This window comes from Neolamprologus multifasciatus, chromosome 12 (assembly GCF_963576455.1).
Source record: "Neolamprologus multifasciatus chromosome 12, fNeoMul1.2, whole genome shotgun sequence".
NCBI lineage: Eukaryota > Metazoa > Chordata > Actinopteri > Cichliformes > Cichlidae > Neolamprologus > Neolamprologus multifasciatus.
Genome location: NC_140450.1, coordinates 31,653,147 through 31,680,599, shown reverse-complemented (window position 1 = coordinate 31,680,599; position 27,453 = coordinate 31,653,147). Strand labels below are relative to the sequence as shown.

General features: G+C 41.4%; 3 protein-coding genes and 1 long non-coding RNA gene across 9 annotated transcripts in view; 3 read left to right on the top strand and 1 right to left on the bottom strand.

Annotated features, from left to right (window-relative positions):
• The window catches only part of kat6a (K(lysine) acetyltransferase 6A), a 39,063-nt gene extending 32,007 nt beyond the window's left edge, over positions 1 to 7,056 (top strand). For 4 of the 5 annotated variants that reach the window (XM_085180655.1, XM_085180658.1, XM_085180656.1 and 1 more), the window contains exons 16-17: positions 528 to 789; positions 1,327 to 7,056. In XM_085180655.1, coding sequence (XP_085036781.1) covers positions 528 to 789; positions 1,327 to 4,667 — 3,603 coding nt within the window. In that variant the 3' untranslated portion in view covers positions 4,668 to 7,056. The remainder of the gene's footprint in view (positions 1 to 527; positions 790 to 1,326) is intronic. The other variant, XM_085180659.1, reaches the window with a different exon arrangement.
• The window catches only part of LOC146507314 (uncharacterized), a 192,811-nt gene that overhangs the window by 113,690 nt on the left and 51,668 nt on the right, over positions 1 to 27,453 (bottom strand). The window lies entirely within an intron of this gene.
• Positions 10,071 to 20,665, top strand: ap3m2 (adaptor related protein complex 3 subunit mu 2). 2 transcript variants are annotated; one of them, XM_085180680.1, is made up of 9 exons: positions 10,071 to 10,440; positions 14,987 to 15,264; positions 15,360 to 15,531; positions 15,745 to 15,882; positions 16,299 to 16,384; positions 18,124 to 18,257; positions 18,573 to 18,780; positions 18,938 to 19,082; positions 19,737 to 20,665. In XM_085180680.1, exons 2-9 carry the CDS (start codon positions 14,992 to 14,994, stop codon positions 19,835 to 19,837), a joined length of 1,257 nt encoding a protein of 418 aa, XP_085036806.1. In that variant the 5' UTR covers positions 10,071 to 10,440; positions 14,987 to 14,991; the 3' UTR covers positions 19,838 to 20,665. The 2 variants fall into 2 exon arrangements, with proteins under 2 accessions (XP_085036806.1, XP_085036805.1); XM_085180679.1 differs by having other exon boundaries at positions 10,076 to 10,440; positions 14,980 to 15,264.
• tet3 (tet methylcytosine dioxygenase 3) overlaps positions 22,381 to 27,453 on the top strand; it is a 50,125-nt gene continuing 45,052 nt past the window's right edge. Inside the window, exons 1-2 of the mRNA XM_085180660.1 lie at positions 22,381 to 22,525; positions 24,917 to 25,711. Of these exons, the coding sequence (XP_085036786.1) occupies positions 25,337 to 25,711 (375 nt within the window). The 5' untranslated portion in view covers positions 22,381 to 22,525; positions 24,917 to 25,336. The remainder of the gene's footprint in view (positions 22,526 to 24,916; positions 25,712 to 27,453) is intronic.

The following is a 27,453-nucleotide window of genomic DNA, read 5'->3' as shown; positions in this document are numbered from 1 at the left end:
ATTGGAAGACAGGTTTTATTTATTCCCTGCTGATAAAAAAGAAAATCTTAATAAAAATGACCACAAAAAAATTTCAAGTGAAAAATAAGCACTTCTGTTAAATTATTGCAGTGTGTCCACATTGTAATTTTACAAAATATCACTGAACTATTGTCTCGAGCTTTCAGAATAATAAATAAACACTTCTGTTTGGAATAAAATAAATACAAATTAGGTTTGCGAATAAAATAAATGTTTAAATTATTGCAGAGTGTCCATATTGTAAACAAACAAACAAAATAATTATTATTAAATAAATAATAAAATATCAAAAATTATAAAATAAATAATAAATAAAATAATAATTGGCCACTAGGGGGGCAATCTAAAAAACTACAACAGAAATGACAAGCCACCCTCTGATTAATGAAATAAGTTGGTATCGGTTACGAATATGAGTACACACACATTTTACAGTATCGTTATCAGTGCATCCCTACTCTAAAGCTCCTTAGCACATCTTAATCTCTTGTCCCGTTTCTACCCAGAAGCCCATGAGGAAGCGCCGCTTTCGCCCGCGCAGCCACCCTCACAGCAGCGTGGTGACTGAGACCATTTCGGAGACCACGGAGGTGTTGGATGAGCCTTTTGTAGACTCTGACTCAGAGAGGCCTATGCCCAGGCTGGAGGAGGAGACTCCACTGGGTCACCCGCTGCGCCGCTACCCCCAACCGCAGTCCGCTCTGAGGTTGTCTGACCCTGTGCCAAAGAGGGGCCGACTGTCCAACCTCACAGATTCGGAGGAAGATGGTGAGCAGTGATGAAATGTGCAGGACTACACATGTATGGACTAATGGTACATACATGGGTAGGACTTTGGCATGGCAATTCCAAAACCTTTGTGTTAGCCTGCTTTTTTTCCATTCCACAACCAGTTGTAATGTGTGTTTCTGGTTATTGCTTTGATGCTGGCATAGTTGTGTCCAAGTTTAAGGTTGTCCTGGAGATTACTGAGGTAGTCTGCCTCCTTGGTTATTCCAGCCGCTCTGTTAAGCGTGCCAGTGCTCTGAAATAAACTGCGAATTTTAGTTGAGTTTTAACAGAGGCTTCTGTCTTGGATTGCAGTCTTTCAGTCCATGTCAATGTAACCAAGTAACTTCTACTCTGATGTACAGTTGTTTGAACTGATGAGTTACTGGCACCTACTGACAATCACTGGTTAAGATGGAGTTTAGTTATTTAGTCTGTTCAGAGGAATAGTTAGAAAGCCATCACGTTTATTATCACAGTCTGGCCAGAACTTTGTGCAGTAGCTGTATCTAACCACTTCATCTTCTTTCCTTGCAGAGCTAACAACTATGCCGAAGTCTGTAGCTGCTTTGACAGCAACCCCATCAGAGACCCTTGGGGCCAACCCTGAAGTCCCAGTCAAAAAGAAGAAAGGCTGGCCCAAAGGAAAGAGCCGCAAACCACAGCACTGGAAGAAAAGAGGCAAGCCACCTGGCACAGGACCCAACCAGAGAGCAGCTGCAGACGGCCAGGCCCAAAGTGGGAATCCTCAGCAACCCAAAATCAAGATGAAGCCTGGTCGCAAGCCCCGGAGCTGGTACTTGCAGCGGGCCCAGGAGGAGGCGGACAGGCAGGAGCAGGAAAGACAAAGGTTGCTAGAGCAGCAGCAGATGGACAAAGTTCCTCAGCTGCTGCAGACGGATGACCGGAACAGCAAGCAAGTCTGCAGAACTAACACGGACAGAGACGTCAAACAAAAAGACTCTGACGAAGAAGATGACTATCTCCCTAAACCCATTGAACAAAAGATGCCCCGAAAGCGGGGGAGACCGCCCAAGAACCGCCAGCCACCACAGCCTACCCCCAAACCACCTCCCACCTCTGACCCGGAAGAAGAGGAGGAAGATGATGAGGAGGACATCGAGCGAGCCTGGGAAGAGGACAAACCTAGCCGGCCACCATCCCGTCCACTGCTTTCCCCTTCTTCCTCTTCTTCCACCTCAGGGCCCCGGGCCCCGCAGTCCCGGCCTCAGGACACAGATATGGGTGACAGAGAGGAAGACGATGATGATGATGAGGAAAGGGAGGAAGAGGAGTGTGGCAGCATGGGCAGCGGTGGCGGTAGCGTGAACAGGCGAGCGGCGGTCACGCCGGGTTCAGGAAGCCGGCGAAGTGACGACCACGATGCAGACGATGAGGGTGACGGACACTTAGAAGACAAGAGCAGCAGCAGTAAGAAGAGAAAAAGTCCGGACTCTGAAGACGAAGACGACGATGAAGACGAGGAGGAGGAGTCTGCCTCGCATGCAAACTCGCCTCCAGTCAAAGAAGAACCCCCAGGTGTAGAGCCTTTTTTAGGCATGGAGAACAGCGTGGCCCAGGAGTACGTCAGCAAACAGGAGGAGGAAGAGGAGGAGGAGGAGGCTGAGGAAAGGGTGCAGGAGACCAAGTGCCGGCCCCCCTCAGCAGACCCTCAGCAGGAGGAGAGGAGGCGCAGAGAGCAGGAGGAGTCTGCTGCGGCGGCGGCGGCGGTGGAAACGGTCACGGCCATGTCTGTTCCTTCTGAGCCAATGGAGCTGCAGCCTCTGCACCCGGATGATAAAGACGTCACACTCTTGATGGAACCCCAGCATCCGCACTCCCACCCTCACCAGCACCCTGACTTCAAGGAGGAGCTTGGCCACCATCACCCGCACCACTCACATCACCACTCCAATGAGCTGGACCTGGAGACTATGCAGGCTGTTCAGTCGCTGACGCAGGGGGAAGCCCAGGACGAGGAAACTGAGCCCCAGCCACACCACGGCGCTTACCAGGACTGTGAAGAGACCCTAGCCGCCTGCCGGACCCTGCAGAGCTACAGTCACACGGGCGAGCCTGAAGAGGAGACCCTAGCCTTAGTAGAGGAATGTGGAGCCTCCCAGCACAGCAGCCCCCTCCCTAATCCACCAGTGCCCCCGCTGCCCAGTCAGTCTGTGCGCTCTGTGAACAGCCCGGGGCTGCAATCGGGCATCGTGGATACGACACCAGCAGGGCAAAGGGGTGGAACTCCTGGCCCCACCGGAGCAGCGAGCAGTGGCGGTGGCGCTGGAGGTGGCTACACACAGATCACTCCAGAGCATCCCAGTTCGCTTTCTGCCCCCTCTCAGCAGAACATGGAGACATCGCCGATGATGGATGTGCCGTCTGTGTCGGACCACTCGCAGCAGGTGGTGGACAGTGGCTTCAGTGACCTGGGCAGCATTGAAAGCACTACAGAGAATTATGACAACCCCAGCAGCTACGACTCCACCATGGGCGGAGGGGGCAATGGAACAGGAAACGGGGGCAATGGAGGAGGAATGTCTGCTGCCGTGGTCGCCGGGGCTTCAACGGCTTCGGCGTCCTCGGCGTCCTCTTCTTCCAGCTCTGCCACCCCTTCTTCCTCCTCTCAGTCCAACAGCTGCTCCTTCGTGCCAGCCCCCAGCCTCACATCTTCCACAGGAAATGCCGCATCCCAGCTAGCGATGGGCAGCTGTAGCCTCATTCAGCAAACAGGACCAGGGCCCAACAGTGGACCAGGTGCCAGCAACGTGGGCAGTGCTGTGCCCCAGCCCCCGCCTCCCCCACCGCCATCCAACACCCCCAGCTGTGGCATTAAGTCTCCTCAGAGCTGTGGTGTGATTGAGAGGCCTCCCAGCACCAACCAGCAGCAGCAGCAGCAGCAGCAGCAATCAACAAAAAAGGTTCCTCAACAGCAGCAACAAGCGCCCAACCCTCAGCCTCCACCCTCGGCCCCGCCACCGCCACCACAGCAGGCCTTGTCCCAGTGCAGCATGGGCAATGGCTTTGCCTCCACGCCCATGATCATGGAGATTCCAGAGAGCGGAGGTGGAGGAGGGGGCCGCACCCTGTATGAGCGCATGGGTCAGGACTTTGGTACAGGGGGCTACCCCCAGCCCTCGGCAACATTCAGCCTGGCCAAACTCCAGCAGCTCACCAACACCATCATGGAGCCCCACGGCATGCCCTACTCTCACTCTGCCGCTGTTACCTCCTATGCCACTAGTGTTTCTCTCTCCAATCCTGGGCTGGCCCCTTCACCCCACACTGCCCTTCCTCAGGGGCAGCCCACTATGACCCCACCTCCTAACCTTAGCTCTGGCTCCATGAACCTGGGCTCTCTGCAGCTGCAATGCAACATGCCCACGACCAACATCGGCCTAGGACCTCCACCGCACACACAGCGGCTGCAGGGCCAGATGACTACCGTCAAAGGCCACATTTCCATTCGGTCCAAAGCCACTCAGCAGCTGGCCCCGGCCCCGCACCAGCAGCAGCTCTATAGCCGCAGCTCGGGGACTGTGGCCATGCAGGGTACGCCGCGCACCTTGGCCGTGCAGCGCGGCATGATGCCAAACCTCATGCCCACGGCACCGTATAATTCTATGAACATGACGACTCTGAACCCCATGTCAGCCAGCTACCGAATGGCTCAGCCTATGATGAACAGTGGCTATCACAGCAACCCCGCATACATGAATCAGCCAGCTCAGTACCCAATGCAGATGCAGGTGGGCATGATGGGAGGGCAGGGCTACCCACAGCAGCCTATGCAGCCCAATCACCATGGGAACATGATGTACACTGGCCCCTCCCATCACAGCTATCCAAAACAGCCACATTACATGAGCAGATGAGCAGCCAAGAAGTGAAAAAAGGAGACAGAAAGGGGCCAGAGCGTATGCTCGCTGTACTCTAAATGTCCATTAGTCCTGTTCACCCTCTCCAGTGCCTCAGAGGCACCAGTGGAGTGAAGGTGATGGGGACAGAGAGGGTCTTTGGGTTTCCTGTTTTTTGTTTTTGTTTTTTCTGTGTTGTCATTTTGTCCCTTTTTTTTATTTGGGCTCGTCTCCCCCTCCCCTCCCAGCTGGCTGTGTATGGGAGTATTTGGGCAGGATTTGGTGTGTACGTGGACCTCGGCCGTGCCGTGGAGCTTCAGGCCAGGCCAGCACACAGGCCCAGGAGTCCACTCCTCCTCTCGACACTGAGGAGGACAGTAAGGAACGACGAAGTATGACGAGGAAAAGTCCACAGAAAAGTCCACAAGGTACAGGAGTACCTGGCCTGGTCAGACTGTGAACGGTGGTTACTGAGTATATTCAACCATGCACACAATCTTTTAATATAGGAAGCCTTACCTTGAAAAAAGAGACGATGAAACATTGCAGGCGGACTGTTGTTTTATGTTAAACATACTGTTGACCTTATTTTTGTTGTTGTTTTTGTTTGTTTGTTTGTTTTTTAATACGTGTGTGCAGTCCGACCTCCTTACATGCTTTGATCTTTATACGCGCGGCATTCTGAAACGGTGATTACACCCTCTTACTCTCTCAGAAATGCCCAAACATCTCCGGCGCCGCTCGGCCCCACGGCTTTTCGTGAGTTCCAGAAGAGCACAGTGGAGCAGGGCCTCGGGGGTTTGAGGTGTTTGACTGTTTTCCAGAGTCTCTGTCTTCCTGGATGGACAGTGTTGTACCAAAAACACAGCAAAGACATAGAAGAGACTAGCGTGTTACTGTCATATTATATATCCATAAATGAAACAAGTAGCATTATTTTCCAGTTTGCCGCGACTCTGAAACATTTCGATGTAAATATTCTGGTACTTCCCAATATTCAGCACACACACACATACAAACACACACACACACACATATATATATATATATACATATATATATAAATACAAACACACACTGACTAGCTGTCTCCAGTTGATGGCTAGCTCAGGAAACATTCAACTGTTTTTGTCCACACTCCACTGACAGATGGTATACAATGTCAGCCTTTTTTTTTAGCAGCTTAGGGAATGCAGAACAAACGGTGGGATTTCCATGTAACTACTTTAAGGAAAGTCGGTTAACTATAGGTGACCTCGCATCCTTAAGTGTTAGTGACCCAAAGAGGTCGAGGAGTCTGCTTCTGAATGGTGTGTTTTTTTGTAAAATTTGTTTTTTCTTTTGGGTTTTTTTTTAATCTTGTTTTTGTTATTGTTGTTGTTTCTGTGCTCCCATTGGCTAAAAATGTGGCAGCGGACGGTTAGCCTTTGTGAAGGTGTGCCTGAATGCTCGATCTAGCGCGAGGTTTGGCCCTGGGATTGTAGCTCGGTTATAGAAGCAGGGTCGGAGGCAAGGAGGTCCCGTAGGGTCGTGGTTGACTTTGTTGGGCCGCGTATCGGTATTCTTAGTCAAAAGAGGAGTTTTCATTTGTCATACAGACCTGGCATACAAACTTTCTTTGTGTGTATTCTGTTCTGTATTTACTTTTTTTTTGTTTCATTTCTTTTCTGAATTTTGTCAGACTGGGCAGCTTTCTTTTATGACACAAGCTGACTCTTTTTGACTTTAGAAACCTATTGTAGAGAAAATGTTTTTTCTATAATATAAAAGGAAATTCTGACATTGATATTGGTACTGTCATTTTTTTCACTTCTGTTTCAGGAAACGACAAAAAAAAACATATTTTTTAGCTCGCCTCTTGGGTAATAATTACTAAGAAACTCAAAATTTAAAAAAATTACCACTCACTTTTAGTGACTTTAAGATGCCTTTAACCTCTCCATTCCATCTCATCTCTAGAGTTTTTCTATCTTTGTGTAGTATATTAATGCTATTTTAAACAAAAGGACTACAAATATCTAAAGGTTACTCGGCATTCTTTTTGTTTTCTTTCTTTTTTTTGTTTTTTTTACTTCTGTGTGTGCATAGGATGACTTCCTTACATTTAAGAGGCATGTAAAAATGAGCTCAGTATATTTCTGTCTGTTTATATTGCTTCCCTTTTTGTATCCTTTGTAATTGTACATGTTGCGTTGTATGCTAAGAGAGAGCGCAAAATAAAAAGAGGGTGGGGGGACGGGACAGCTGGGCACACAGTGAAGGTTGATTTGAGCTCAGCTGCCTCAACTCTCGACTCTGTCCCTGTATGTATTTCCATTTTTTTCCATTTTGTTTTTCTTTCTTAGCAAGTACTTTCAAAGAACTCTGTACATTTTAACATAAAATGAAAATAAATTATGTTGAGCCATTCATGTATCCTTTGAGTTTAGCCTGATTCAGTGCTACGTCACCTCAACCCCCTCACGATTTCCCAAAAAGTGTGGGGAAAAGTTACACATTCAGCTTTTCTTTTTTTAATTAAGTATGACGGCCTTGTGCAGGTTGTGTACAGAGCAAGTTTTGACAATCAACTTCGAGTAAAACAAAAGTCTGAATTTAAAAAATAATATATAAAAAATCACACATAACATGAGCTGAGCTATCAACTAGATGTTAGTCACTGCTACTTTCCACAAGTTTATAACTTCTAGGTTTACTAAATTTGTCCAAAGAAAAAAATGTCCTCAATTGCTTCTAACCTTTTTTTTTTTTTTCTTGAAAGACCCTGTGTCAAAATCTAGATTAGATTATAAACTAAAGGTCACATTTAATTTAAAAATGGTTAAATTATCCATGTGATGTCAAACCTAATCTTAAACCTAAAACTCATTTTAATGAAGATAAGTAATTGCCTGAAAGCATCTTTAGTTAGTTTGGAAGTCAAAAACTGATCGTCGTGAAGGTGAGTGGGTGTTGTTAGTGACCAGCTTTTGGCTCGAGTGGAAATTGGACGACCTGGCAGTTCTCGTCTGATTGAAATACTACTCTGATGATAATTAAATGCTCTCTGAATAATTAATTTTACCCCATAATTGGGAAGCATTGATCTAATGCTTCAGCAACAAATTACAAATGGAAGTGCTTTGAACATGTATGGCCACTAGATGTCAATGTAGAGTTAATGTTTTCTCATTACCCAAACTGCCCAATGGGGGGAAAGCTTACTGTCTGACATGAACACAGTTGGTGAACCTCTCGTCAGCAGATGTAGCTGATAACATTTACCAAGCACTGTACTTTTCATATACTTAAAGTTTGAGATACAACTTTTAATACAGAACTTTTACTAGTGATGTTCTGTTTACTGATTCTCTGTTCAGGTGTCGCAATACTCAATGCTATATCTCTTGTAAATGGCTTCAAATTCTTCATGCTAGTTTTGCTGTTCTGATGGCACTATAAGCACATGAGTAGTTTATGCTTGAAATGACACTTGCAATATGTTATGACCCCATCTTGTGGCTTTTTCTTTAAAGGGACGAAGAAATACTCTCTTCTGGAGAACTTTAAAATGAGTCTGATCAATAATTTAAACATTCAGCTGGAATTTAATAGACTCAACTCATCGTTTTTGTATTCTGAAATGTCTGGACACGTCATCAGTGATGCTCCTGCGGTCATTCATTTTGGATCTTTCAACGTCACAAATCCTCCCGTCAGATGGGTACCAACTATCTGCATCATAACATCCTCCTGCTGGCAGTCAGCAGCAGTGGCCAGCCACTACTCACTTGGTCTGCCTGCCAGCTCAACCTTTCCTTCCTACTTCATATCCAATAGGAGGCTCTTTCTGCTCTCTCCCCCAGTCTTCCCAATTTCCTCCTTATTTTCTCTCCATTAGTCAACAACTTCCAAACTGATTGGACAGGGTGACCTCTGTACTTGTCTGCCCATCTTTATCCCTACAGTCCTGCACCAGCTCTTTGTAGTGCTTCCTCTCAAATGCCTCCTTCCAGCCACCTTCTTAGGTACTTGTTAATTTTCCCTCCACTACTGTAAGTGAGACTTTATACACTTTTGTCCACTACGTCGCTACGAGCTGTTGGTACAGCCATGTCTTACACTTCCCCAGGTATCCAGATTTTTCAGTACTCTGCAGCTTTGCTTCCCCCTCAGTGCTGTGGACATGGTTGTCCCTTAGCACCTCGTCATACCACTTTCCCAGATAATTTACGAGATTGTCCTTGATGCTTGGATGATTTTGCCTTGCATAAGCAGATGGCACTTGTCAGTAATGTTGAGTTTTATAATGATCATCCTCCCTTATTTCTTTGGGATGTATGTAATTTTAGGCAATGTTACCACCTTATCAAGTCTGGCTGGAACCAGTCTTGTCTGCACAATGTCTGGGAAGATGTTGTGATTGTGACGTCATCCACGAAGCCCCTTTTGACCTATTGTTGCACCCCTGTATCCATTGCTGGACCTCTGGGTACCTTTCAGTTGCTGTAATGATAAAGTTCATGTTCAAGATGGGGGAGACTTTTAAGGTATAGTGCTGGGTCTTGGGGCAAAAACAGCTCAAGCATTTTTGTCACTTCATGTACTTCTTTCCATGTTGGTTTGTTGGTGTTGAGAATGAAGGTGAGGGGTTCTGCCATGCCTGTTTCTGGGTGGTTGCCAAGGGGTGGGTTTTATCAGGCTCAGTATGTGTCCTTGAATTGAAGGGAAGTTGTAGGGATCTTTAATGAAATGAGCTTTACTCTTCTTCTTTTCCTTGCTCAATTTCTTTCTTCTTTCTTCTTAGTCGGTTGAGGCATTCCTGAAGGCTGCTTCTGAGTTTATTTATGCCTTCCCTTTCCCCGGGGCTGCTTATTTTGTACCTCCTTTTAACATTCTTGATCCCTTTGCTTAAGTTGTTAATCTCCTTTCTTCTGTTTGGTTGTTTTAAAGCCTTCGTGTAGAGCTGTACAAAAGCAGCTCAAAAACTTTACTGAAATTTGGAATATTGACTCATATCATCTGAAACATGATAAAGAGTTAGGACAGTTATGTGTTACAGTTATACAGTTATATGTCTTTGCTGTGGCAAAGATGATAGTGTTAGTTTTTTTAATCTGTGTATTCACTGCACTGTGTACATGACTTGTAATTGACATGTTATTAAGAATAAGCATGAGCCCAAAGTTGCTCTTGTGCATGGGTTCTTTGTTTGTCTAAATCACATTTGATAATCTTTACAGTGAACGTTAGTATAAGGCATGCAAGTATGCCTAACCCCCCTAATGGATATCAGATTGTGGGCTATTATGTGCATTTTGTCTTTGCCTTTACAATTTCACTGTGGTTTTTTTTTAAATACACGTAAAAATGAATAATAAGAGGCAGACTATAGTGCGTTGTATTGTGAAGGCTGGTGTAGTCCCTTCCTTATGTAAATATTCCTATATTTGTTTGAAACGAAAAAGACCTCCACAAGATGAAATCTGATCCCGCAAACAAAATGTCAGACCAGGTAGATCTTAAAACCAATCAGCGGGTGATTTTTACTGGTGTTTACCGTCGTTCTCCAGCTATGAACCAATCACAGCCAAGTCACGAGCCACCAGTTTCCGCACTGTTGGCCTATGCCTCTATTAAGAAGGCGGGATTTTACGCTTGGTCTGTCTTCTGATTGGTTCGCTCTGCTCTGCCATCCTTCCTCACTCAGGATCTGCTGCTCCACCTAACGGGAAGCAACGTCGGCTTAATCTTTCATTGAGAGAAAAAAAAAGGTGAAAGGCGAGACGAAAACGTCAGAAAATTGTCTTCGGTGAGTCACTTGCAATTTTAGAAATGGTTCCAGCGGCAACTTACAATTTTATTCGTCAAAAAAAGCATCGTTATTTTAACGTATTTTAACACCCTGGACCAAGTGACGGAGCTTTCTGTCATAAGACTGAAGCAGGAGGAGGGACGGAGGTAGCATCTCGTACAGAGAGATGGAGGCCTTCATCTACAATCTAATAGAAATAGCTAGCTAGCTAGCTAGTTACACGCCTGTTTTTTGATAGTTTAGCAGTTGCAATTATTTTAGTTGTAGAGTTATATCCGGTTAAAACTTGATAGCTTTGCCGCATGTATAATTTATATTCTGGAGTCACATTTCTCAGCCATCGTAAGTTAGTTTCTTAATTTCTGAAACCCTGAACTTCAGTCTCAGCTCAGTAGACCTACTCTGTTACTTGAGCCGTTCTCTTTTATAAACTAAGCACAGTGTAGAGACAGTATTATCCGGAGAGCAGAGTGTCATGTGAGAATAGGGTCTGTCTTCGGGTAAAATTCTCCATTGCGCCTGCTACCTCACTGTCACACTTGATGGTTTACTGCGACACTTAAATAACCTTCTTATTCTGTTCTTTATGTTAACAGAAGGCATGGTGTTTTGGTCTTAGCATTTTCTCATTTAACCCTCTGGCCTTGTTAAAAATCACTACCCTTTCAGCTTGTTCGTGGCCAAAAATGGCCACCCCTTGTTTACGTTTACAAAATGCTATAAAATTCATATATATTAAGAAAAATTCCCACTTTTTTTGACATGATTTTTTAGATTAGTACCAGTGCTGTTCATGAAAATCAAAATTTCATTCAAATTCATAATTTTAACCCTTTAAATACCAGTTAGATCACATAATCCTAGGAACTCATAAATGGAAAAAATCACAAAACCCCAATTTTTTTCCAAATAAAACATGCCATCTGATTTACTTTCTAACCATGATGGAGGTTAGATGCATAGCAATAATTAACAGTATCAATGACTTTTATACATCTTTGTTTTTTTGTGCAGTGACAGAAAAACATAAAAACTTCCTCTCAGCTTGTTCGTGGCCAAAAATGGCCACCCCTTGTTTACGTTTACAAAATGCTATAAAATTCATATATATTAAGAAAAATTCCCACTTTTTTTGACATGATTTTTTAGATTAGTACCAGTGCTGTTCATGAAAATCAAAATTTCATTCAAATTCATAATTTTAACCCTTTAAATACCAGTTAGATCACATAATCCTAGGAACTCATAAATGGAAAAAATCACAAAACCCCAATTTTTTTCCAAATAAAACATGCCATCTGATTTACTTTCTAACCATGATGGAGGTTAGATGCATAGCAATAATTAACAGTATCAATGACTTTTATACATCTTTGTTTTTTTGTGCAGTGACAGAAAAACATAAAAACTTCCTCTCAGCTTGTTCGTGGCCAAAAATGGCCACCCCCTGTTTACATTTACAAAATGCTATAAAATTCATATATATTAAGAAAAATTTCCACTTTTTTTGACATGATTTTTTAGATTAGTACCAGTGCTGTTCATCAAGACCAAAATTTCATTCAAATTCATAATTTTAACCCTTTAAATACCAGTTAAATCAAATAATCCTAGGAACTCATAAATGGAAAAAATCACAAAACCCCAATTTTTTTCCAAATAAAACATGCCATCTGATTTACTTTCTAACCATGATGGAGGTTAGATGCATAGCAATAATTAACAGTATCAATGACTTTTATACATCTTTGTTTTTTTGTGCAGTGACAGAAAAAACATAAAAACTTCCTCTCAGCTTGTTCGTGGCCAAAAATGGCCACCCCCTGTTTACATTTACAAAATGCTATAAAATTCATATATATTAAGAAAAATTTCCACTTTTTTTGACATGATTTTTTAGATTAGTACCAGTGCTGTTCATCAAGACCAAAATTTCATTCAAATTCATAATTTTAACCCTTTAAATACCAGTTAAATCAAATAATCCTAGGAACTCATAAATGGAAAAAAATCACAAAACCCAAATTTTTTTCCAAATAAAACATGCCATCTGATTTACTTTCTAACCATGGTGGAGGTTAGATGTATAACAATAATTAAAAGTATCAATGAGTTTTATGCATCTTTGTTTTTTTGTGCAGTGACAGAAAAACATAAAAACTTCCAAAAATGGCCACCCCCTGTTTACATTTACAAAATGCTATAAAATTCATATATATTAAGAAAAAGTTCCCCTTTTTTTGACATGATTTTTTTAGATTAGTATCAGCGCTGTTCATCAAGACCAAAATTTAATTCAAATCCTGACTTTTAACCCTTTAAATCACAGTTAAATTACATAATTTTAATGATTTACAAAGGGATAAAAGCATAAAATCCCCATTTTTTTCCTAAATAATACATGCAAACTGATTTATTTTCTAACCATGATGGAGGTTAGATGCATAGCAATAATTAAAAGTATCAATGAGTTTTATGTATCTTTGGTTTTTTGTGCAGTGACAGAAAAAAAAAAAAAATCCCTCTAATTTTGTTCGTGGCCAAAAATGGCCACCCATGTTTACGTTTTCAAAATACTATAAAATTCATATATATTAAAACATTTTTCTACTTTCATTGACTTGATGTTTTAGATTAGTATCAGTGCTGTTCATCAAGACCAAAATTTAATTCAAATCCAGACTTTTAACCCTTTAAATACCAGTTAAATTACATAATTTTAATGATTTACAAAGGGATAAAGGGATAAAGGGATAAAAGCATAAAATCCCCATTTTTTTCCTAAATAATACATGCAAACTGATTTATTTTCTAACCATGATGGAGGTTAGATGCATAGCAATAATTAAAAGTATCAATGAGTTTTATGTATCTTTGGTTTTTTGTGCTGTGACAGAAAAACAAAAAAAAACTCTCATTTTGTTCGTGGCCAAAAATGGCCACCCATGTTTACGTTTTCAAAATACTATAAAATTCATATATATTAAAACATTTTTCTACTTTCATTGACTTGATGTTTTAGATTAGTATCAGTGCTGTTCATCAAGACCAAAATTTAATTCAAATCCAGACTTTTAACCCTTTAAATACCAGTTAAATTACATAATTTTAATGATTTACAAAGGGATAAAGGGATAAAGGGATAAAAGCATAAAATCCCCATTTTTTTCCTAAATAATACATGCAAACTGATTTATTTTCTAACCATGATGGAGGTTAGATGCATAGCAATAATTAAAAGTATCAATGAGTTTTATGTATCTTTGGTTTTTTGTGCTGTGACAGAAAAACAAAAAATCCCTCTCATTTTGTTCGTGGCCAAAAATGGCCACCCATGTTTACGTTTTCAAAATACTATAAAATTCATATATATTAAAACATTTTTCTACTTTCATTGACTTGATTTTTTAAATTAGCACCAGTCCTAGTCATGAAAACCAAAATATAATTCAAATTTAGATATTATACGCTTTGAACTGGGTGTGGTTCCCAATCAGCCAGAGTTCACACCCAGTTTCACACCTTGGCTCAGGCGATTAGAGGATCATCAGGGGGTCCCTTTGTCCCTCTTGGGGTGGGGGGGACACTCCCACCTTCTTGCCATATTGCCAGAATAAATGGTCTGGAAGCTGTTAGGTTGACTTACAGCAGTAGCAACGTCTGCACCTGCATAAACTCCAGGACACGTTTACAAACAGTGTTTGTTGTTGTTTGCGCTGCAGCTGCAGGTTTGAACTGTGCAAAATGTCCTGTGATTAGGGTTTTTTTTGTTTTTGTTTTTGTTTCTAGAGTTAATATTTTGGGTATGGTCTCTTTTTATGAAAAATACAAGAGTAAAAGTGCTTTTCACATGTGCTTCAAAGCTAAGTTTGACTGGGAACCTCAAAGCTCAATATCCTGCATCCACAGGAATTCACTGCAGCCTATGTAATGTTTGATGCGTCATTATTTATTCCAGTCTATCTTGCAAATACATGTTTGTGCTGCAATGTCATGCACAAACACAAACTATCAGATCCTTAAGACCAAACCTATGTCAAAATTGTTTCATTATATTGGTCCATTGGAGTGTGGTAACCCATCAACCCCACCTAGTGGAAACCAAGAATATTACATGAAATTGCTTGCTTGGCAGAAATGGGCCAAGGATGTCATGTGGTAGAAAAAATGAAAAACTACAATTTTCATGTGTTGAGTTTAGAATGAAAGCAATTTTACCTAAATTGCATGCTATAGTACTGCCAGTAACAAGGAATCAAAAAAGGTGGTTATAATGGGTTTCAATTGGCCAAAAATGGCCACGATCAGTAAAACAGGAACAAATTGGTGTATAGTGAATATTATTGACATTATTAAGTTGAAATGTTGAAAATTAAAAAATTTTTAAAAAATGCACACCTTTGGAAAGTTTCATTCCATTTGCATTAACAGAACAAAAATGGTTGAAAACCGAATAAAGAAAGTGGCCAAAAATGGCCAGATAGAGACCAGAGGGTTAAAAACCTCTGGTGGTCTCTTGTTTTTCCCTCCCAACAGCCTTTAGCCACAATGATCCACAGCTTGTTCCTAATTAACGCTTCAGGGGATATTTTCCTGGAGAAGCACTGGAAAAGTGTGGTCAGCCGCTCCGTGTGCGACTACTTCTTTGAGGCCCAGGAGCGAGCTACTGAGCCAGAGAATGTCCCACCAGTTATCCCCACGCCTCATCACTACCTTATCAGTGTGCTCAGGCATCACATCTACTTTGTGGCGGTCATCCAAAGTGAGGTCCCGCCGCTGTTTGTCATCGAGTTCCTGCACAGAGTCGTAGACACCTTTCAGGTTGTTCCTCCCCTCTCATGCACGTTTCTGTCTACTTTTATCATTATTTGTAGTTAACTAAAAGTGCATATCCTGCTTGTGTGCTTTGTTCTTAGGACTATTTTGGAGTGTGTACAGAAGCGGCCATCAAGGACAATGTGGTAGTGGTCTATGAACTACTGGAGGAGATGCTGGATAACGGGTTTCCTCTGGCCACAGAGTCCAACATTCTTAAAGAGCTCATTAAGCCTCCTACCATCCTCCGCACCATGGTCAACACCATCACAGGTCTTTCAGTCTTTTATTTGTGCTGCTTTTACTTCCTGATTTCAGGCAACATTAATGCTTTGGTCATACACAGCTGAGACTTCTTTCAGTAACACTTACAGCTCATCTAAATAGCACTGAATGAATTCAATTGACAGTGTGAGCCTTGGATATTGCAGCAGCTGTTTGACTCTGTGTGCATGATCCTATACTGTTGTTAATTTCTGCTTCCAGGCAGCACCAATGTGGGTGAACAGCTCCCTACAGGCCAGCTGTCTGTAGTCCCCTGGCGGCGCACTGGGGTCAAGTACACAAACAATGAAGCTTATTTCGACGTGGTGGAGGAGATCGATGCGATCATCGATAAATCTGGTATTTCTTTTCAGCTGTTTGTTGTGAAACATGTCACTGTTTGCTTGCATTAATAATGCATGGGAGACATAGTAATTATTAATCTGCATTTAATCAGAAAGGCAGTAGCTCCATAGTGTAGTAGTTTGCACATTTGCTTAACAAGTGAAAGATCTCTGGTTCATTCCTTTTGGGGCTGCATCAGGATGGGTGTAAAATCTCTGCCAAATCAAACACGCAGAGCTACCTGCTGTGGTGACCCCTTGTGAATCAGGAAGAACCTGAAAGGAGTTTCTAGTCAATCAGTCAAAAAATAAAGAAAATGGCCAATACAATACATCAAATGTCAGCTTTACAACACAATTATTTGTACTTGCCTTCTCTTCTAACATGTTTTTTTTGCTTTCTGTTGTCTCTAATCAACTCCACCCCCATAGGCTCCACCATCACAGCAGAAATACAGGGAGTCATCGATGCCTGCGTTAAATTGACGGGCATGCCTGATCTCACCCTCTCATTCATGGTGAGTTTCTTTTTTTCCACAAACTCTATATTGTTATATTTTAAGCCTGTGAACTCTCCAGACAAATAACAGATGATTACAAATGGTCATAACTGTATAGCAAGCAGGGCGTTCTCCAAGGTGCAGCTTGGAAACATTTAAATCAATGTGCTGTACATTACAATTAATATTCACAGTAAAAGTCAAACATACAGTAACATTTACTTCCAAATATGTCATACCCACACTGTGCACATTTTGGACCCGAGTACTGAGAGGAGCTCAGCTGCCAGAGAATGTATTTATTTTATTTTATACCGCAGCATGCAGGGAGCTGATTTTCCAGAGTATCTGCACTTTGCTTCACAGTTTTGATGATAAAACTTCCTGATAAAAGCTTCCTGTAATATGCAAGTAGGGCTGCACAAGTAATCACATTTTAATCTTGATTACAATTTTGGCTTCCCACAATTGGGAGTAAAAACACAGCTGTCCAACACTGAAAATGTGTGCTCTGCCAAAAGAGCACAAAGCCAAAGCAAATCAAGCTCTCCAAAAATCACTGCCTGACGATTTGCCTACATGAGCCCGTCATAGCTATTTCCTGCACCACGCCATGTGACGTTTCCTCGACTAGTCTGGACAAGTAAATGTATGTTATGTATGTGATGTTAACAAGAGCAAATTGCTTGTGCCGAAAGCTGACATTGTTACCATGCACTTATTTTTTCTCATTCTGTGATGGCATATTTATTTCTTTAGTTATACTCTATTTTGGGCAAAACCTTTTTTAGTACAAAGTCAAAAATTTAATCGTGCAGTTCTCCAATGCAAGACAGAAACACACTTCAGTAATCAAACTTCAGCTCAAGTGATCAGCTTCTCCCTCTCTCCCCGCTGCATTGCCTCTTTCTTCCCGTCTCTTTGTTCTTTCTGACTCTTGCCTGGAGGTCCTTGTTGAAGTCTCTAGCAAGAGTTTGTGATCATGATGTGGTTTTTCTTATCCTTTAGAACAGGAAAAAAATGAAACTAAGGAGGTCAAGAAAAAACATGCCCCATGAGGGCAACTGAAACACTCTCTGAGACTTTGACGTCTGCTGACTCGAGGTCTGCTTCTCAGAGAGGCAACCATCCAGATGTGGTAGTTCACTGTGCAGCAGATGAGACTGATTTTATAGGTAGATTATATGGTAGAAGGTAGAAATATGTTGAAAGAAATAGGCTTTGATATGTGGAGGATCATTCCATTATGGATTTAATAAAAACAACGACGTGCACATTTGATTATTTCATTGCAACAATCTGATCAATATTATGACTGGACCTCTATTGGACTTTAAAACAACAATCAACCTGTCTGTTTAGAGCGTAGCTCTGCTATCACAGCACAGCCAGTTTTGACTAGAGGAAAGGTCAGTGTAAGTCAGACTCAACTGAGTTTTTGTTTTAGGTTACTCTCCTGCCTACTTTATTTACAAGGTTTAATTGTTGCATCCAACAGTTTGAAATATTCAGTGCAAATTCCTTTGAAGAGTGTCTAATCTGAATGTCCACAAAAATTTACAGTGAAACTTGCTGACGAAAATCCCACATTTCATGCAGTATCATCACAACTGTGTAAAGTGTTGCTGGAATAAGTGCTGTGTTCTTACAGGGTACACTGGGTAAATACCAAAAAGAAATGGACAGATATTAAAAGTATTTTAATGTTTTTGAAACTTCACCACTAATCTTCCTGACCCACTGCATTTCTTTCGCAGAATCCACGGCTGCTGGATGATGTCAGTTTCCACCCATGTGTTCGGTTCAAGCGCTGGGAAGCCGAGCGGATCCTCTCCTTCATCCCACCCGATGGAAACTTCCGGTTGCTCTCCTACCACGTCAGCTCTCAGAAGTTAGTACTTTGCTGTGACACAGGCAACATACAACCGTTCATTTTATAGTTCAGATTCCTGATTTTAGTTTGTGGAATCTGTCTTACTTTCCTGTTCACCAGAGAGGGGGTGTTGCAGCCCCCAGTGATAGATGGACAAAACTATTAACTATAGTCAGTGTCCTAAAATGTGAATAATTAGTTTAACTGGCTAGTAGCAACATTTAATCCCATAGTTGACTCATTACATATATCTAATTAGGATATAAACAGAAATGCTAATCCATAAAGTAGGATTCCACTGTCTAATAGCTGATGTTGTTTTATCACCTTCAGTTTGGTAGCCATCCCAGTGTACGTGAAACACAACATCACCTTCCGGGAGGGAAGTTCCCAGGGGCGTTTTGATTTGACCCTGGGCCCCAAACAGACGATGGGCAAGGCCGTGGAGTCGGTGCTAGTCAGCAGCCAGCTGCCCCGGGGCGTCCTCAATGCCAACCTGAACCCCTCCCAGGGAACATACACCTTTGACCCAGTCACAAAGGTAACTTTGCAGCAATCTTTATATCACAAGAACACAGATGAAGGGAAGTGTAAATAATAGAATGAATAAATATATAAACCCGAATTATCTGAATATGTTTATGAGACAAAATATTTAATTCTGTCATCTTGGTGCATTTTTTTTCTTTTTAAACCAGTTGTTGACATGGGATGTTGGCAAGATCAACCCACAGAAGCTTCCCAGTCTGAAGGGCACCATGAGCCTGCAGGCTGGAGCATCCAAACCTGATGAGAACCCCACCATCAATATTCAGTTCAAGATCCAACAGATGGCCATCTCAGGTACACACACACCATCTGAACCTCATGTTCATGTACATGTGACTGTTGCCTTTCAAGAATTCCTTCATTTCTTATTTGTGATCCTCTCTCTTCTTGCACTTAGTGACCAAGCTGAACATTGAATGAGCTTCACAATTTCACTGTAATAATGAAAATGATTACAGTGAACTCCACTTTGCCTTTTAAACCGCAGAAAAGTTAATTCAACCCCCACACAGTAAGGCTCAGTCTGGTCAGCTGACAACCACCTGACAGTCCCATTGTAGGGGAACAGTGAGATGGTGACCACTAGATGGCGCTACACCCATAAATAAACCTCCTTGCATGACACCAGGAAATAGATTTTACTTTCAGTGAAGTATAAAACAACCATCTTAGTTTTTCAAGTTTCACCAAGCGTTGACACATTTATGAAAATATGATGTTTTACAGTGTGACACAGAATGTAACGGTAATACTAAACTCGGAGCAAACAAAGCTTTTGGAGCTTTAGGAATCTCTTGTTGAAATCTCTGTAGAGGTTTTAGTTGAAACATCTCTAGAAGAGCCCTCCACCATCAAGCCGTCTAGCCAGATAGTTAAGCCCTGGTGTTTGTTCTGTTCCAGAAACACACAAGTCTAATAAATTCTTGATGTTTTTCTCTCCTTCATCAGGACTGAAAGTGAATCGGCTGGACATGTATGGTGAGAAGTATAAACCTTTCAAAGGCATCAAGTACATGACCAAGGCTGGTAAGTTCCAGGTCCGGACTTAAAGACGGCTTCTCTGTGACAACCGGACTGAGCCACCATGAGACTAAGGGGTGATGTGATGGGAAAGAGGAGTTGGTACATTCCTTGTGCTTATGCATTTACCCATGAAGGCTTACCAATACAAACTGGAGGCTCCTTGTAGCAGTTCTGAGTGGACTATTACACATAGACATGAAACCTCTGTTGTAGAACTTTGCCTAAATCAGGCAAGTTTGAAGCAAGTGTCCTAAAACATTTCCAACACTGTCCTTGCTGAACTCAGACAAACCACACTAACCCAATAAAGATTTGTCCATATAATACACCATTTACAGGATTTTCACTGACGGTGTTAACAAACCAAATCCATGTATTTAGATAAGGCTGGATTACTGGATAAATGGACCCTAGAGTATATTAAAACTGAGCTTCTCCACAAAGAAATTAGAATTAATTATGAAGTAGTGACCTGAACATTATGCCAGGAATCTACTATTCTAGGTTCAGATGACTCTGCAAGGTAAAAGGTATTGTTTGACAGTGCTGTAGCACATTTAAGCAGTTAAATTCAAATGAAATGGCACGGACCTACAATAACGGTCTGAGCTCCAAAGAGTCCCAAAGAGTTGTTACTGCCAGTGAAAATCCACACTATACTTCGTATCCTGCTGTCCAGGTTTTCTTTTTCTTCCCAGCACCCTGGGCCTTCTTTTTTCTGTTTATTCTGTTCTTTGTTTCTTCTTTGCCGCAGTTTGATGATATTGTCTGCAACACTGGAGTCGGCATGCTGATGTATTACACGTGTCTCTGAAACGGTCCTCAATCTTTGAAGTTTTTTGTTTGTTTGTTTGTTTGCAAATAAGAACAATACAGTGACATTTTTTTTTTTTTTTTTTTTTTTTAAGCTATTTATTACCAGAAAGCCACGCATGTTCACCTCTTTTTATTCAGCTGTAATTGTGATTAATTACAGAATGTTGTCATTAAATTTCTTGGAAAATAAGGTTGATCCTGACAGTTTGGTGCTTAACCCTATGGTTCAAATGCTCCATAAATGTTATCTCAGCCTTTATAGTATGATGTGCATTTTTGTTTTAAGTTTGTCTTTGCATACATTGTATAAACATAAGATTATGATTGTCGCCATGGAAACTGGTGAGCTGGATGAATCAATAAGAGTGTAATAAAGTGATGCATCTGTGCCTCAGGGTCTCGGCTGGAATCAGCCCACCATCACATTGTGGTCTCATAAAGCTGGCATGGAGAGTCATGGTTGCTACACATACAGTTTGGTGTTATCAGCTCAGAGTAGAACGAAAACAAAAGTGTGTTAAGATATAACAGCGCGGTACCTCAGAAGAAATGCTTTGTGTTTACAGCAAAATGTTTGTGTTTCTTACACAGCCTCCAATGGAGTGTAAAAACGGTGAAAAAAATAAAGAATTTGATGTGTTATAACCGAGCAATAACACTGATTACTCAATGTGTATAATGTGGTGTTTTCCACATATGATATTGTGTTACAAGAGTCAAACTGTCCTTTGAAGTTATGATTACATCCATCAATGAAGCAATTGGTTTAAGGTTGTCTGTTTGCTTGTACGTGTGTGATTACTGGAACTATTATGAGCAACCCTATATGAAATTGTTCACAGAGGAGGGGCTTAGCCCAGGATGATTGGCAACCAAAAACGGATGCCAGTCTCTGTATTCAGTGGCTTCACTTATATAGAACAAGAAAATAACATTTGGCATCATATCTTCAAAGTAAATTAAGAGAAATTAGAAGACACTGGCTTAATGTCACAAGCTAATACAGATTCACACATCCTTCTGGATCCACGAACTCTTACTTTAAATAAAATTTAATGCATTGTTTGTAGGGAATATCAAGTTTTTTGGTGAAGGATTGCAGTCTTGGAGTGCAGTTTTTTATGAGAAAGTGAAATTAAAAAAATAAATGAAAGATTCTCTTGACTGCATATACAGAAGTTAATCAACATTAAATGTTGCATGTACACCCGGCGTAACTATCAGACATGCTCAGCTGTAGATGAGTTGTGGATGTAGGTTTCTAAAATATGTAGATATTTAAAAACACATTTCCATTTAAGCAAAGATAGGAGGAGTGCCAATTTGTTAGATAAGATGGCAATGTTTTGTTGATCAGAAATTACTTATAAGTAATAATAACAGTCCTGTTTTTTTTCTAAATGGGATTAAAGTATTGTTGGGTTTTTTCATCTGGTTTGAAACACACTAACTGCTTCTCAAGATCTTATATAAAACATCATTTTTAAAGGTAAGACTCTTTGGATTATCTTATGGTGACTTCCACTTCCAGATGTGTGACATCAGCCCTGTGTCTTTGCTCCATCTGGCTGGACTCCAGTCCATAATTTACTTTAACCCCTCCAAAAGACAATCTACTACCTTTCCCTCCCCCCCCCCCCCCCCCCCCCCAATCGACCAGACTGAGCCGTTTAAAGTCAGTTATGTCATTTGGGTCCAACTTTGTCCTCACTCTTCTCCTTCGTGCCTCGCTTTTTTAGCACAAACTTCTTTCTAAACCTTTTTTTCTCCTTTTCTTTTCTTTTTATCATTTTGAATATTCACATTTTTATTTTTATTTTTTTCTTTCGCTTAACTTTATGTCCATTTTCAAACACTTTAAAGGCTGTCGCGGCAGAGGAATATCGCGGCATTTAGTGGTAAGTTATCGCTCGCCATTATAATAATGCGGATGGTTTTTTTTTCCCCCTCACAGGGCGATTTTGTTTGTTTGTTTGTTTGTTTTAACAACCGAGAAACGAAAACTTCTGAGCAGCACACGTTATATGTTATATACCAAAATAATGCTTTCCAAAAAAAATAAAAATTAAAAATAAATGTGCAGCTTCGCATTAATTGCCCACAGCAGGTAAGTTTTAAACATGAATATAAATCAAAAATGAAGCTCGGCTAACGTGCCGTTTTTGGCACCCGGGGCAATTAACCGCGTGTCCTCGCTTACAGCCCAATCTGCGCTTTGTGTATTGAAGGCCAGATAATGGGCATTATCGTAATGTAAATCTAAGGATGGCTGTTAAGTGTTTATCTGATTGCTTTGATCCGTGTTGGCAGGCCGGGCGCCCTGCAGTGGTCCCTGTCGGTAAGCACGTGGACATACAGTAACAGTAATAACAGCAGCCTGGGTGGGGAGGGGCGCTCATGCATTCTTGACACTGCCCGCAGCACATTAAAGAGACGACACAACTGCTGATTAACCACGTGCTTCTTGAGTAGTTGCCGGAGCGCGTGCTGCGGCTGTGCAGCGCAGTGTTTGTAGTTTAATATCCTAGCTATGAGTCAGAGTTTATTTACACTGTTGCATGTTTACACAGATAATGGCACTTCAATAAAACTCTTCTACAACATTGTCGCCGCTTATCAACTTCCAGCTGTTGCTTATCAGCTAACTGACAGCTACGTGAGCGACTGCCATTGTGTCCTTAAAAAGTAGTGCCACTGTAATGACATTAGCTGTTATTCCAACTTCATGTTACTTTAATGTTAACTCTACGCTGCCTTGCTGCAAAGGACATCTATAGGTTTGTCTTTACACCAAATGTTAAAGAAGTAATTGCTAAAATTTTTACGCGGAATAAATCTGTTTGGTAGCTTAAGGGTGCTATCTAGTTAAGGTTAGCTAGGAAGCAAAGCTGCCAACTAGCAAAACTTCAAATATAAGGGTACTATAAATGCCTCATAGACCTAGATTTACAGGTTGTAAGTAGTTTGTTTATCTTCCATAAACTCCACATTTTGCAAACTGATGTTAGTTTTTGGCCATACTTGGATGAGGGGGCAGTATTTAGTCATCAGCTAATGCTAGCTAGTTCGGTTAGCAAGCTCTGCTCATTAACTGTACTGGTGCAATGGACAGACTCACATGTTTACTTATAGGTGCTTAGTAACAGACTAATAAAATATCAGAATTTCACTTACCACAAGGGAAACACCACCTTTGTGAACCGTTTGTAGGACTGCTACACAGCCAGTAATATTATTTCTCAAATAAGTAGATTAAAATGTTCCAAAAGCCACAAACCGCACAGGATCCTGGAATGCCACAGTTCAGTGAACCTCCAATTAGAGGAGGTCACGTCCCTAATCCAAGTATCCAGATGGACGATTGTCCAGTTATAAAATAACAGCGCTACTATAGATTATTTTTTTAAAGGGGGAACTGTCCATAAGAGGCAAACAAATGTTTGTTGTGTCAGGTTGTATAAAAGCTCCTTTTTAAAGCTCCGAAGGTTGCTTTTTAGCATGGAGTCTATGGGGAATGACTTGCTTTTGAGGCAGTTCATCTAATGGTCTCAAGTGGCCATTAGATGAATTGCAGTTTTTTAGCATCTCCGCTTTACTTCTCCGTCTCAGAGGTTGTCACTTTATATCTCCCCAGAAAATCATTGTGACCTCTTTTTAAATTTCCCCACCCTTAAAGGCACTCGTATATATTAGAGATTATCTAAAAGTTACAATAAACAACATGTTCATTGGAGGTAAAGTGGTTTAGGTTGCCTTTGATATGTGCTAAAAGCACCTTGTGAGCAGGCTGTGAAACCAAGCAGTAGCAAAGAAACCATGGGTTTTCTCAGCACAATTCACTTTACTGATGGTTGACTGGAGCATGCGACTACAAGACAAAGAGGACTGTCCCTGGCTTCAACTTATCACCCCCCTCCTTTCATTCAGGGAGACATAAGCCCCCCTGTCCATGTGGGGCCTGCCATTATAACACAGTATCTTCTCAAACTGCTCACGTAGGCTTGTATGGCTATGAGCCAACTGGATGCACAGCACCGACAGCTGTGTTCAGAAACCAGACGATATCCAGACAGCAGTCAGGCTGAACTCTAATGTTGGGCATTTAATGTGAAGCCGCCAGTTGTATATAAATAAATGTGTAAGAGTAGGCAATAACACATTCAGACTTTTGGGCCCCACGCTTTAAACCTCGCAATGAGAAATGTATGAAAACTTCTTTTTGTGCTTTAATGTTGATTTTAAATGTTTTGTCCTCTCCCTCTTTGCCTTTGTTGTCTCTGCACACTTAGACAGAGCCTGGCTTCCGTACACAAAGCCATGAGTGGGCTGCCGGCCATACCACAGGGAAGCTGGGATAGATGGACTCCAGACTGGAAGTTACCACACAGATTCTCCAGGGCCATTCCTGTGACCAGCAGCACAAGCATTACATTGATAATGCCATCTTACCTGTAGACAAAATGAGCATCAATCTAACTTGTGTAGCAGCAGCTGGTTTAATATCCAAGTTAAGTTATCTTCAAAGACTAATCCAAGACAAGTTATCCATCTCCCAATCTCTTTTTAAGAGCAGCCAAATGATTATGCCATATTGAGATTTTAGCAGATGTTGCTTTTAAACTCTACTTTTTAAACTTAACTGCATGTATATAGACTATTTTCAGTCTTTTTAAATAATAGAACTGAACAAATAAAGCAGGACAGTCATTATGCCCAGGCCGAAGGGAGGAAAGAGTCTGGCACCTGAGAATGTTTACGAGTTCCCCGCGGACATGGAGGAGGCTCAGTCTCTTCAGTTGCAAAGGAAATGCATAGAAACAACATCCCCATTGAGCAAATATATCGAAGCTGAGCACCAGGAAGCAGGGCTCTTCTCTCTGTCTCCATTGGACGCCTCGCTGGAAGCCACGCTTGACCTTCAGAAGAAAAGAAGAAAAAAATGTGGAGCCTGCACTCCTTGTCTCCGCAAAGAGAATTGCGGTACCTGCGCAAACTGTTTGAACCGTAAGACGGGCAAACAGATTTGCAAGCTGCGCAAATGTGAACAGCTGAAGAAGAGGCGGGACGAGTGGGAAGTGGTTGAGGTACTGAAACGCTTGCAATCTCATACAAACCGTTAGCACTTCCAACCCATCAAATTCTGATGCTTGGTCAGGACCTATAGGATTAGCTTAGTGTGCAAGGACTTCAGTAAAACTCCTTTAAAGTCTGAAAAGGAAGCTGAAAGCCAGTGTCATTGCTGTTGTAGGTAACTAAAGAAATGGAAGGATGGTAAATGTGTTGATAGGAAGGAATGTTTAAACCCAAACCAAGAGTTTTTTTCTTAACCCAACCTAACTTAACCTAACTGTGACAGAAAGAGCCAAGTCAGGGCAGAATTTGACTTCCAGCCTTCTGGTTGGAAGTCGTTTGATGATGCAATTAGATGAATGACCGTTGTTATTCACCATCATCTTTCAAAACTGCATTCTGAAGCCTTACCCAGCATGTGAATAAAAGATTTTACAGGAGTAAATAGTAAGGAAAAAGGATTCCTAATCAAGCATCAGTATATGACAAGTTGGGAGTGAAAATGTCTTGTCTCTTAACTTGAGTTATTGTAATACTGCTTATACTGTGGATTTAGAATACCAGACGTATCAACGTACTCTGTGTAAAAAAAAATTTTTCTTCCTAAAGGCAGGCTGAAAAAACCTGACCACAACAGTAAAATTATGGGCAAATTATCATACAAATATTATCATATCGATTAACATCCATCTATTTCAGTGCATTTCATGGGAACGTTCGTTCATAGGACATCAAGTAAAGCACAAAAACAGTTTTTCTTTTGTTTGCCTGAGAGTGTTTTCTGATTGTCTGCCTAATATACACCAACATCATCCGGTCGTTAAGTGATGACGTGACGAATCCTACTTCCGGGCCTAAAGTAGTCTGCGTTTAATATGGCTTTTGTGTTGTTAACATGTTTAATGTTTTGTATTTTCTTCTATTTAATCTCAAAAAGCTCCTAAAACAGTCAGTGATCACTGTTGACCTCCCTCGGCTTTTATTACCGCTAATCATTTATTTAAGCTCAGTTTTTAAAACCTTAGGATGTAACTACAGCCCAGCCCATGCAGCAGTATATGAATGACTAACCTCGTATTGTGGATGGATTATCTTAGATGTTCTCCTGACTGACGTTTGGTCCTTTTACAGCATCCTGCCATGCGATTACATTTGTTCCTGACCACCGAGAACACTCACGTTAACTTTTATCGAGTGGAAAAATAGTTAGCTTGTTTATATTATGCTAATATAGCTGTGTCGCTAGTGGTCACGTAGCACATCATTATATAGCAGCTAGCCAAACTTCAGTAACCCTACAAACGTCACTGCTGTTTAGTTTTCTGTCTTCATTTATGTTGGAAGTGATAACAGAGCTGTACGTTTTAATTTGCTTCCAAAACCCCGCAGTCAGGACATGCTATATTGTATTTAGATAGAAGCTAGCGAGCTAACTTCCTGCTAACTTCTAACTCTGTTAAATGTCATAAATTCCGTTTTCATGGATGCCTGGATGTTAAACTCAATTGTTACACCTGGTAGAGCAGAACGCTGATCATTTTATTAAAGATGAAAGACTTTAGACAGTTTTTCAACTCTCAGTAATGCCATAGTGATCGTTTGATATATGGACCTGCAGTGGAGTTTAGGCCCAGACACGGCTAGTGACGTCAGACTTAACAACCGGATTAGATTGCAAACTTCCATTAGAGGGTTTTCACACTGCAACTTGTTCTGCTTTTTAGCCAGAGAAGCACAAAAGAGCGAGCATTTATTA

Coding starts and splice junctions, on each gene's coding strand:
- ap3m2 (XM_085180680.1), top strand. CDS start 14,992: ATGATCCACAGCTTGTTCCTAATTAACGCTTCAGGGGATATTTTCCTG. Junction 16,385..18,123: donor ATCTCACCCTCTCATTCATG/GTGAGTTTCTTT, acceptor TTTCTTTCGCAG/AATCCACGGCTGCTGGATGA. Junction 19,083..19,736: donor CCAACAGATGGCCATCTCAG/GTACACACACAC, acceptor CTCCTTCATCAG/GACTGAAAGTGAATCGGCTG.